At 44.4% G+C, this 12,878-nt stretch overlaps 1 protein-coding gene across 2 annotated transcripts in view; it reads right to left on the bottom strand.

Moving 5' to 3' along the window:
- Positions 1–12,878, bottom strand: part of gal (galanin/GMAP prepropeptide) — a 29,059-nt gene that overhangs the window by 5,148 nt on the left and 11,033 nt on the right. Inside the window, exons 4-5 of one of the 2 annotated variants that reach the window (XM_077597225.1) lie at positions 6,255–6,326; positions 214–300 (exon numbers count right to left, since the gene is read on the bottom strand). In XM_077597225.1, coding sequence (XP_077453351.1) covers positions 214–300; positions 6,255–6,326 — 159 coding nt within the window. The remainder of the gene's footprint in view (positions 1–213; positions 301–6,254; positions 6,327–12,878) is intronic. The other variant, XM_077597226.1, reaches the window with a different exon arrangement.

Here is a 12,878-nt window from a genome sequence, read left to right as displayed (position 1 = left end):
TACCACAATCACAATTTTCATTGATAAGTGGACAAAAATGAAGAAAATATTTTTAAGTATATTGAGAGAATACAAACATCTAGGATTATGTCATAACAACAACAAAGTAAAAAAAACTTAAGTGCTGTCCATGTATAGAAATGACAATATCATACCATAGAATCTACATTATGTACAGTGTAGTTGATTCAAAATAAAATTAAAAACACCAACCTGTTTGAATGTATTCTTCCCAGTCCATATCTCTCTTGCCAGCAAGACCAGTTTTTTCACCCAGTGTTCTGTGTCCATCTATACCATCTAGAAAAGAGTACAGGTATTTGTATATTTTTAAAGTGAGAGACATCCGGCAAGCACAATAGACTGTACTTGAAAATAGTAGCCTTTCAAGAATTGAAAAAAAATGTTTTCTTTGCTTCTACCTCAATTTCCTTATTCATATTTCTTTCATCTCTTCAGTACACTGCTAGCAGTATTTATCATTGGAAAAGAAGGTGTAAAACATTGTTCTATCTCTTTTGGTGTACAGTATATATTCAGCTATGTCATCATGATTACATTCTTTACAGTATTTTTTTATTACAGTCAAAGTGTCAATAGAATTTAGAAATAATTTCTGATGCAATGGATCCTCTACTTATGAAAATTCTGTACTTACAAAAATCCTCAAGGGGAGAATTTTGTTCCAAGACACGAAATAAATTGAAGATACGAAAGGCAAAATTCCCCTTCCAGACCTTCGTTTGTTTTGTCTATTGACGTCTTATTTCTGTTTCCACCCCTCCCCTAAGAGTTGAGACGTACATTGTAATCAGGGCCCTCGAATGTAATGAACAACAGAAAATATGTGGAAGGTCAGAACGGAGTTGGGACTTGGCCCCAACTGTTCGTTCTCCTTGCTAGTAAAAATTCCAGGAGACTGTCTTTTCCTCTTTATTTGTGCTTGCATTTGGGGGATACCTATTGGCGAACCTATCATTTATTGGTCATTCGAACCTGGGAGTCAATATACCAAAGGAATCCAGGCGCTGAGTCGACGCCTGGTGAAGACCGTGGCCACGGCATTTAAGACCCTTTTAACGGGCTTGACCTTGGCTCCGCACCTGGGTACCCAACGTTGACGACTTATCCAAAAAGACATCTCTGGTGAGTCCATGAGAATGTGTCTATTCATGAGAGGTTTCTGAATGTGTGAGCTCAGTTAATCGATCATAAATATACATTCGTGAGAGGATTCCGAATGTGCGAGCTTGGGTGAATCATTCATATGAAGGTCCGTTCGTGAGGGGATTACGAATGTGCGAGCTTGGGTGAATAATTCATATGAAGGTCCGTTCGTGAGGGGATTCCGAATGGGTGAGATCGCGTCCGGGGGACAGTGGCGCTAAAACCCTGTAACAACTAGTCAGTAACAGGTGAAGAGACAGAGTATTGGTCTATAAAACTGATAAAAGAGCGTGTCCTGTACCAGGTCGGTACTTAACCCCCTTGTATGAATTGGTTGTGTGTGTGGTGATAGCCTAGGGAAAAACAAACAAAGGAGAAGGAGGAAAAAAAAAATAATAACGGGGAAATTAGTGCCCTGATTGCACACCTACCTAACTTCAAAATGGGTAGATCCCACAGTAAATCAGCTAATGATAATAGCCCAGAACAAAAGCTTGTGTGTAAGGATTGAAAATGTGTTGAGAACCAGTCCGCCTCGAGAATTAAACCTCTAAATTTATGGATGATTAAATATGACTTGATAGTCCTGTGTCTTCATGTTTTTTTTTTCTTTCCTTTCTTTCTGTATCCGATTGTTCTCACAGCTGTGATCTAATGTGTATGTGATGTGTGTTTTTTGTTGGGATCAAACAGGGCCGGGAGCCTTTCCGACTATTATTATTGCTGTTGTTTCTCTTTTTATTGTGCTTAAGTCTGTGCGTCATGGGAAAAGTATGAAAAATTACTCGACGAAGGAGTGAAATGTATGACGAAAGAGCATTGTCATAATTCGTTACAAATGTATCTAATTGCGGAAATTCTTTTTAGTTGTCACTATTATTTATATTGGCATTACAGTAGATAAACCGACACAATGTGTTGTGTGAGTTGGGTTAGACTATGTTTAGGACTGTGGAGTGTTTCCAAGCAATGGATTGTTCGTGTGCGGTCGATTGGTCGCCGGTCTTTTGGTCACGGTCTTTTGGTCGCGACAACGGGCGACCAAAAGACCGGCGACCAAAAGACCGACGACCAAAAGACCGGCGACAAAACAAGGTAAAACAACACGGTCTACGCATCAATAAAAGCCAACAATGGCCATGAGCAGTTTCACTGAGCCGACGTGTGAGTGTATAAGAGTTTGTGTGTACATGAGTTGTCCCCTTAGGAAGGTAGGTCAGTCAGGGTCTTAACAAGTTCTCCAACAAAAAACAATAAAAGTCCGGGAAATGTGTAGCTTTTCTTTGGCCTAATAATTAATAGGGCATTAAGTATGACTAAATAGTAATTCGCAGTTTGTATTTAGGGAATTCCAGCAACGATTTAAATGGTAATTATCAATAACCTTCCGGGCGACCAAAAGACCGGCGACCAAAAGATCGGCGACCAAAAGACAGGCGACCAATCGACTGTGTACTGGATTGTTTGGCGTCTTGTGGAATGATGTTGTGAATTTTGTAAGGCATCTGGATGTTAGTTCAGTGGGTTGATCATCTGATTTGAAAGATGTCGGCATAAGTTTAGTAATGGTTGTCTGTGGCAGTGCAATATGTGGGATTCAGGAAGTAGAAAGCAATCTTTAAACAATTCTCAAAGAAAAATATTGGCGGATCCCTTCCGGGAAAACATTCAATGGGCTGTGCTCGCATCATTTTTGAAATTATGGAGTCTATGAACAATGACATTACCCATGGTGATCTCTTTTGAATTGGATTTATTGTTTCCATATGCAAAAAAGGTGAAAGCGTTTCAATTGATACTCAACCTTCTTACGAAGGGCTAAAATGTGTGACAAGACGATGGGGAAAATAAATTACAGTTGGGCATAACAAGACCTCTGAACGTAATTTGCAAATGTAAATTCGATACGACATGCCTAGGAGAATGAACACCCAATGATTTCTCCTACATATAAGACTACTTGAATCACCATTCTGAGTTTTACAAAATAAAACTTGTGTCCTATTTGTAAAAAAAATAACAGTAACTATCCTGTAATGAAAGCAGTAAAAGACAGGCCATTTTTTCCTCTGATAATGCCTTTGCTTACTTTACCTATTTTGAACCTTACAGGGCAGGGTCTGAATCTGGGGCTGGTAAATGAGACATGGTGTACCCATATTCCAAGACAAACTGCGCTGTTGGTTCCACGTTTTGACCTATGGTGGTGATGTGGTGCAAATAAGTTATACTGTCATACCTTGAGATTCAAGCTTAATGCATTCCGGGACCGAGCTCCTATGTCGATTTACTCGTATCTCAAATCAACGTTTCCCATAGAAATTAACTTAATACAAATTAATTCGTTCCCACCCTCTGGAAAAGACAAGACCAAGTTAAATCTTTTTGGAAACGACGGCTTTAATATTGTCTGATGTTGCAAAGGTAGAGTCAACAGAAAAGTGCATGGTCCTTACAGCAAAACGTGGTGGTGGCTGTCTTAATATGGGACTGCATAAGTGCTGCTGGTGTTGTGGGACTTCATTTAAAAGGACTCATATAGTGGATCTTCCCACACCAATTGCCTGATCCATGTCTGGTACCTTCGCTTTGACCTCTAAACAGACCTCATGGCTCTCGACTTCCGCAAACCATGCTGTATAAGAGTGATGGAGCCAGCAGACAGCATATGCCTAAACATAAAAAAACGATGTAGACAAGTTCTTAATGGTTTTATTGTGGAATTAGATCTAATGCCTGCCACTATACTTATAGTATAGAGATTTGCACGGCCGCCATTTGAATCAGGTGGGCCTGCGTGGGTTTTCCCCGGGTACTCCGTTTTCCTCCAACATTCCAAAGACATGCTTGGTAGGCTGATTGGACACTCTAAATTGCCCCTAGGTATGAGTGTGAGCGTGAATGGTTGTTTGTCTCCTTGTGCCCTATGATTGGCTGGCCACCAATTCAGGGTATCCCCGCCTCTGGCCCGAAGTCAGCTGGGGTAGGCTCCAGCACCCCCTGCGACCCTAGTGAGGATAAAGCGGTTCAGAAAATGAGATGGGATGAAAACATTAAAATAAAACACTCACCGACTGCTACATTTTTGTATGTGTCCAATTTCTAAGGGTCAACATTAGGTTGGATGGAAAAAAATAGAGGCTCATATAGGCAGTGTTTGTCTTGTTCCAATTTCCTACACGTATGAACCATTTTCCGATAAAGCAATTGAATTTCTTGAGTAAAAAGAAATACCTAAAACGCTGGTGCCACAGAGGACGGATTGTGTGAGTATGATTTATATTTGTGATGTCACTAAGCAGCAGTGGCGGGCCATCAGGGCCTTCAAGGCCTTCTCTGCTGGCCTAAGAAATATCTGAATCATATATTATATTTTGACCATCAATACTTATTAAATAATTCCAAATTGTCTGTCAGCTTCCTTTCATTGCTTTCCCCCCTGGTTGCACTGCTTCCAGATGTGTGTTTTCATATTGAAGCATTTAACCAATCACATTTCAGCCATTATTTTTTGCCAGGGTCAGAAATCTGCCTCAAAGCCTTCACAATCAGTTCTGCGGGCTCTGCTGCATTAAACAAGCGTCGGTAAGACTGTTGCTTTAACCAATCAGATTTCGAGTTGGCAACACCACAATGTATTGTCGCAGGCGAAGGAATACGTCATTGCCTTGTCGCAGGCGTAGGGATACGTCATCGCTTTCACCAACTATGATTAGCTACCAAACTGTATCTGGAGCTTGCTGCACAAGCAAATATTTTGTTGCGTTGATTTAAAGCCATTTTCAAGACGGACTATGCCAGAAATACGACAGGACAGGCTCGACTTTCAGCATTAGCTTCGATGGCGATAGAAAAGAAGGAAGAAAGAAAGAATATTTCAATTGTGGGCCCGGTTCTGATATCTGAAAATCTCCAGTGTTTGTATTTAATCGCTAAATGCTGCTAGGAAGTGGATTTTACCCCATTTTAGTGCAATTTTTGCCGTTTCGCGTATGGACGTATCGACCTTCATTGCTGTCGTTTTCCCGGGGAAATGATACTCCGGGCTTGGTTCTGATGTCTAAAAAGCAATCAATAAATGCTGTTTTCGGCTGGATTTTACCCCATTTTCGGGCAATGTTTGCCCGGTACGCCTTTGATGTTCATCGCTGTCTTTTCCCGGGAAAATCACCCCCCTGTCCCGGTTGTAATGTCTGAAAAGCTCCAGTATTTGTATTTAATTATTAAATGCTGCTAGGAAGTGGATTTTACCCAATTTTTGTGCATTGATTTATTGATTATTTTTTATGTGTCGCAGCTGTAGCTGCAGTTTTATAGCCATAAAATAGTTTTTGAGGGTTGGATTGATTCGTTGAAGGTGCTACGAGAAAATACACGGACCGCCCCTGCTAAGCAGTAGTATTGCAATATTTTTCAAAACAGCAAAATGAGATTAAAGGTGTTTTTGTATTACGGTTTAGTTCATTTAAAGAGAAGAGGACTACGACTTGTGGCTCAGTGAAGTCCCAACTATCGAATTCAGTAACGTACCCTCCCATGTGAATTGAGGTTCATATTTTTGTATTTTAAAAGATGCTACGTTTTACTCCATGCATGGCTTTCAGTTTTCCAAACACGACTACAACCCTAAACACATAGCCAAGGCCACAGTAACATTTGTTAAGAAGAACAGGGTCAGTGATTCAGTAGCTACATATATACTATGTTTCCTGATCTGAGCCCAGTTGAGCACATGTGAAGAGACAAGTGGAGTGTCATTCTCCATCCAACAGCAAGATGTTAAAATAGGTCATTCTTGAAGAATGGATGGAAAGGTGTATGATATATGTAAGAAACACATGTTCATTCAATATCTCAAAGACTTGCTAGAGTCATTAAAAGTCATAAAGGTCATACAATACACTAGATACGACAGCTTTTGTTAGGGGTGTATTAACTTCTGCACCAACCACCTAATATAACTATTACATATTTTTGTGTTCGGATGGATAAGATCAGAGAGAGAGAGATACAATGACAGTAATGGCACGATGTTTTGTGGAATGATTCCAGGCCTAAAAACAAGAATTCTTATTTTTCTATCTTACATTGTGTGATCAGCTTGTCTCTGCCTCTGGTACTGGGTGAATCCTTTATCTGAATTAGTTGATCAATTCGACCTGTAACACAGGATGAGGCAGGAGGAACTTTTACGTGAGCATCTCATTTACACGAATATGTGTGGTATAGCGTCCAAAAAGAGCATCGAGAGATTGCCCACTTTTTCTTTAAAAGTTGAATTGAATTGTTACAGGTGATTTATTTCCATTGGTATTGGTTGTTCTGATAGAATGTAACAGCTGATGAAGAATAATATGTACCGTGATTACAGCTGGCACACTTGCATCTTGGATAACAAAATATGACGGTGAATATACAGTGCTTTATTTTAGCTTTTAGTTGTACACCGTGAGAATTTTAACTGTATTAAATCACCCAGATGTCTTTGAACCAAACTACATTGGACTTAATTAGACAAAAAGTTTTTTAGGTGTGTTATTAAGGGTGGACTGGCCATTGAGTATATCGCGCAATGCCCAGTAAGCTGACACACATTTTTCAATGCAATGCCAATTGCCTCATTTTGGTGACATCATAAAAATAAACACATGCTTGATCGTGGCCCACGAAGAAACTTTGCGTGGCCCATTGGTTGGTTTTTGGATGTTGCTTTAAGGCGTATTCAAACCTACACTGTTTGCTCTGGACTAAACCTAAAAAGTTTGGGATTTACACGTTTTGGGCTTGTGTAAATACAAACCAGGCAACTCTGGAGAGGAACAAACCACCGGTTTGTTTCCTCTCGGGTGCGACGTTGAGCATGGAACGTAGTGTAGGACCCAAATGAAGGAAGCAGTCAAGAACTTGGAATTGCTCTAACAAAACTTTAATTCTTAAGGTAGGAATATTTAGAAAATAACAAGGACTTAGAAATCAAATCACTAAATCAAACCTGACTAACAAACACACAGGTTGTCACGTCTTTGGCGATGTTGTGCGTGGAAGCGTGGAAGTTGACCCATATGAAGGGAAGCAGGCAGTGGACAGTCAGATGCTCAAACTAAACTTTAATTACTTAGGCAGGAGTCAGAAAATAACAAAGACAAATAACAAAATAACAAATGCAACCCCCCTGCTGACGAGTCATCAACTTATTGTGGTGGTGGGGTTTGTGTGTCTCAGTGATCCTTGGAGTTATGTTATCTGGGGCCTTGTGCCCCTGTTAGGGTCACCCATGGCAAACTGGTCTGAGGTAAGGGACCAGATGAAGAATGGCTCAGAAGACCTCTTATGATGAGATACATTATTGGACGACGTCTTCCCTCGCCCGGACGCTGGTCATCAGGGCCCCACTCTGGAGCCAGGCCCAGAGGAGGGGCGGGATGGCAAGCGCCTGGTGGCCGGGCCTACAACCATGGGGCCAGGCCCGGCACAGCCCAAAAAGTGGGTTCCCCCACACATGGGCTGAGAGGGGCCAAAGAGGTCGGGTGCGTCGACAGTTGGGCAGTGGCCAAAGGAGGGATCCTTGGCGGTCCGATCCCCAGCTGCAGAAACTGGCTCTTGGGAGGTGGAATGTCACCTGGTTGGGAGAGAGCCTGAACTAGTGCGTGAGGTTGAGAAATTCCTGCTCGACTTAGTCTCAACTCTACGCACACCTTGAGTTCCGGTACCACTCATCTCGAGGGGGGTTGGACACTTCCACTCTGGAGTTGCCCACAGTGAGAGGCGCCGAGCGGGTGTGGGCATACTTGTTGCCCCCCGGCTCGGTGCCTGTATGTTGGGGTTTACCCCAGTGGACGAGAGGGTAGCATCCCTCCGTCTTTGGGTGGGGGGACGGGACCTACCTGTTGTTTGTGTGTATGCACCAAACAGCAGTTCATAGTACCCACCCTTATGAGTCCTTGGAGGGGGTGTTGGAGAGTGCTCCTTTGGGGGACTCCCTCGTTCTGCTGGGGGACTTCAATGCAACAATGAGACCTGGAGGGGAGTGATTAAGAAGAACGCCCCCCCTGATCGTAACCCGAGTGGTGTTCTATTGTTGGATTTCTGCGCTCGTCGTGGATTGACAATAATGAACACCATGTTCAAGGATAAGAGTGTCCATATAAGCACTTGGCAGCAGGACACCCTAGCCCGCAGTTCGATGATCGACTTTGTGGTCGTGTCATCGGACCTGCGGCCGCATTTCTTGGACACTCGGGTAAAGAGAGGGGCAGAGCTGTCAACCAATCATCACCTGGTGGTGAGTTGGCTCCTATGGTGGGGACAGATGCCTGTGCGGCCCGGGAGACCCAAACCTTTTGTGAGGGTCTGCTGGGAACGCCTGGCGGAGTCCCGTGTCAGAAGGAGTTTCAATTCCCACCTCCGACAGAGATTCTTCCATGTCCGGAAAGAGGCGGGGGACATTGTGTCCGAGTGGACCATGTTCCGTGCTTCTATTGCTGAAGCGGCAGACCGGAGCTGCGGCCGCAAGGTGGTTGGTGCCTGTTGTGGCGGCGATCCCAGAACGTGCTGGTAGATAGGCGGTGAGGAATGCCGCCAGGCTGAAAATGGATTGATATCGGGTCCTTTTTCCCCATGGGACTCCAGAGGCAGATGACGGGTTCCAGGTGGACAAACGGCACACAGCTCTGGTTGTCACTTTGGCAAAAACCCGGGCATGGGAGGAGTTTGGTGAGGCCATGGAGAAGACTCCAAGTGGCTTCAAGGACATTTTGGTCTTGCACCAGTAGTGCACCATCAACACAGTGTATAGTGGGGATGGGGCGCTGCTGACTTGAAAATGTTTGTGAAAACCCCAGTCAGCTGGTAAGCACAGGGTTTGAGCACCTTTCCAGGTGCAGTAGCAAAAACGGATACAGACTCAAGAAAAAGACGTTAAAGAGTTGGATAAAACTGGAACCACACAGGAAGTCTTCCACAAGATGGGGAACTTCTGCAGACTGTGACCGAGGTTGAAAATATGCAGAGTCACTCTTCCAAGCTAATCCGCACAGTTCCTCAGTAGTGGCAGAGTACAACTCCTTGACTCCGTTTCCGGCCAGGTAAGCTCCGACAGCTCTTCCATTTTATCGGGGAGGGATCTCACTTTCCCCATAATAATAGATGGAAAGGTTGGTCTGAAGCATCGCTTCTTCTCCTGGCACTTTTGTCCAGCTCCGGATTTCCAGTGGCATTGAGGTGTTGCTCCTTCTGCTGCGTATTGTTCACAGCTAGTCCCATGTGTATGAAAGCGTAGGGATGGCTGAATGGTTCCAAAAAAGAAGTGGCAGAAAGAAGCCAGGCTAACAAAACAAAGAAAGATGCTGATTGAAGGAGATTTTCACTCAAAATCTCTCGATACATGGCCCCATTCATTCTTTCCTTTACAGATCACTCGTCCTGGTGCCGTTGCAGAAAAAACAGCCCCATGTTACGATCACGCTGCGTCGCTGCATCGTCGCGGCGCGATCGGGAATATCTTAGGGGACCCATGCGCAGGAGACGCGAGTTGACTCGAGCCAGTTCACTTCAAACTACAATCTTTAATGAATAAACAAGGGTCTACAAATCCACAATGGCCTGGAAAGAAAAAGGCAGCATGCTACGCGCACGCACAAACAAAAGAGACGATCCGGCCATGGTCCTCTGACACATTGCTCCTTAAAATAATAAAGCCAGGAAGCAATCAGCAGATTGACTGCAGCAGCTTCCCTGACGGCACATCAGGAGGGACAAAACAGGCCACTCCTGACACCCCAAAGCATTGGATTGGATTGGATTGATTGGATAACTTTATTCATCCCGTATTCGGGAAATTTCATTGTGACAGTAGCAAGAGGGTGAGAATGCAGATACATAGTTACACATAGTTACAAGTTAGACAATACAGTCGCAAAGGCTGCAGAACAACAAAGCAAGAGCACAAAATACAAAGCAAAGCAAAGTATATGGGATCATTAAGAATCACCAAATCAAATTATTAAGACAGTAAAGCAGCAAAAACACAAAACGAGCAAGAGCGGATGGAGCTACCGCCACCGGCTGCCACTTGAGCGGCGCCATCTTAGTTGCGGTAGCAAAAACGGATACATACTCAAGAAAAAGACGTTGTAGAGTTGTATAAAACTGGAACCACACACAGGAAGTCTTCCACAAGATGGGGAACTTCTGCAGACTGCGACCGAGGTAGAGAATATGCAGAGTCACTCTTCCAAGCTTATCCACACAGTTCCTCAGTAGTCTGGAGCTGAAGACAACAGTAGCACAGTAGAACCCTTCGACTCCGTTTCCGGCCTGGTAAGCGCCGACAGGTCTTCCATCTTATCCCATGATGGAATGTTTTGTCTGAAGCGACGCTTCTTCTCCCGGCACATGATGACCGCCATGATTCACAGTGGTTAAGGTGTTCTTCGGATGCAATTCAGTATTCTTTCTCCTCCAAACACGAGAACCTGTTTCAACCAAAAAGTTCTATTTTGGTTTCATCTGACCATAACACTTTCTCCCAGTCCTCTTCTGGATCATCCAAATGCTCTCTAGCGAACCGCAGACGGACCTGGATGTGTACTGACTTCAGCAGGGGGACACTCAGGGGGTCATTCTAGGTCCCCCTGGGTGGTTCTGGGATTTTGGCTCACCATTCTTGTTATCATTTTGACACCACGGGGTGAGATCTTGTATGGACCCCCAGATCGAGGGATATTATCAGTGGTCTTGTATGTCTTCCATTTTCTAATAATTGCTCCCACAGTTGATTTCTTTACACCAAGCGTTTTACCTATTGCAGATTCAGTCTTCCCAGCCTGGTGCAGGTCTACCATTTTGTCTCTGGTGTCCTTTGACAGCTCTTTGGTCTTTGATATAGTGGAGTTTGGAGAGTGAGAGACTGAGGTTGTGGACAGGTTTCTTTTATACCAATAATGAGTTAGAACAGTTCTTATTAATACAGGTAACAAGTGGAGACCTCGTTAGACCTCGTTAGAAGTTAGACCTCGTTAGAAGTTAGACCTCGTTAGAAGTTAGACCTCGTTAGAAGTTAGACCTCGTCAGAAGTTAGACCTCGTCAGAAGTTAGACCTCGTCAGAAGTTAGACCTCGTCAGAAGTTAGACCTCGTCAGAAGTTAGACCTCGTCAGAAGTTAGACCTCGTCAGAAGTTAGACCTCGTCAGAAGTTAGACCTCGTCAGAAGTTAGACCTCGTCAGAAGTTAGACCTCGTCAGAAGTTAGACCTCGTCAGAAGTTAGACCTCGTTAGAAGTTAGACCTCGTTAGAAGTTAGATCTTGTTAGAAGTTAGACCTCGTTAGAAGTTAGACCTCCTTTACAGCCAGAAATCTTGCTTGTTTGTAGGTGACCAAATACTTATTTTCCACTCTAATTTGGAAATAAATTCATTAAAAATCAAACAATGTCATTTTCTTTTTTTTCCCAAATTCTGTCTCTCATGGTTGAGGTTTACCCATGTTGACAATCACAGGCCTCTAATCTTTTCAAGTAGGAGAACTTGCACAATTGGTGGTTCTTATTTGCCCCACTGTGTATATCATCTCAATTTCTGAACTGCTTTATCCTCATTTGGGTCGTGGGGGGTGTTGGAGCCTATCCCAGCTGACACCGCCGGGCCAAAGGCGGGGGACACCCTGAATCGGTGGCCAGCCGATCGCAGGGCACAAGGAGACGGACACCCATGCACACTCACACCCACAATTTAGAGTGTCCACGAGTCGTACCTTAAGAATTAAAGTTTTGTTAGAGCACTCCATTCCAAGTCCTTGACTGCTCCATGCATTTGGGTCCTACACTACGTTCCACGTTCGACGTAGCACCCGAGACATACCAGTATGATCCGACCAATAATGGACCCAGCAGGAATACCTTAGCTACAGTGTCGGATCACTCAGTCAGCAGCAGGCCATCGGCGTCAGGATGAACACTGACGACGGCCAGCCCATCACCGACATAACGTCAACCGTCCTGCCTGCCCGATCGCGATTTCCCCTTGTTATTCACCCCACAGAACACTCATCCCTCTTCTGCCTCCCTCTACAGAGAGATATTTAACTTTTGAATGGGACTCGGACTCGGACATGGGTGAATACGAGAATGGCCCGGCCCGGAACTCGTTAATCTCCTGGGGTCCGACTCCGAATCCTAGTGGGGCTTTCTCTCTCCCACCCATTCTACTCGGCAGGCACGGCGGAGTGGAGGCCCCGTGAGCCGCCTCCCCGTCACAGACTCTCGGCCATTGACGACTGAGGAATCCTTTTTTTCCCTGTTGACGGGAACACGGTGGCACGTCCATCCCTGAGATGCTGGTGAGACGGGCAGAGACCCTCTCAGCGGCGACGACCACGAGGCCAAGGGCGGCGATGACCACGAGGCCAAGGGTGGCGACCAGAACTGCCAACTTCTCCGGAATTTTCGGAGTTTACTCCAGACAAGTAACGAAAACTCCGGGACTCCTGAAAACCTCCCTAAACCCTGGAAATCCCCAAAATTGTCACTTACATTTTTTTGAAGCAACCATATCGGAAAAGTACCAAATGTCCAATTTATATGCCTCGAAATTCACACCATCGCTACGGCTTCCACCAACTTGATTGAACTGCACTGTAAACTGGATGATTTTGGTAACACGAGTGCATTGTGACTAATCTGAGTTACAATTCTGATGAATGATTCGTCTTGTGCG

This window comes from Stigmatopora argus, chromosome 3 (genome assembly GCF_051989625.1).
Source record: "Stigmatopora argus isolate UIUO_Sarg chromosome 3, RoL_Sarg_1.0, whole genome shotgun sequence".
NCBI lineage: Eukaryota > Metazoa > Chordata > Actinopteri > Syngnathiformes > Syngnathidae > Stigmatopora > Stigmatopora argus.
This window is presented reverse-complemented; position numbering and strand designations above follow the sequence as displayed.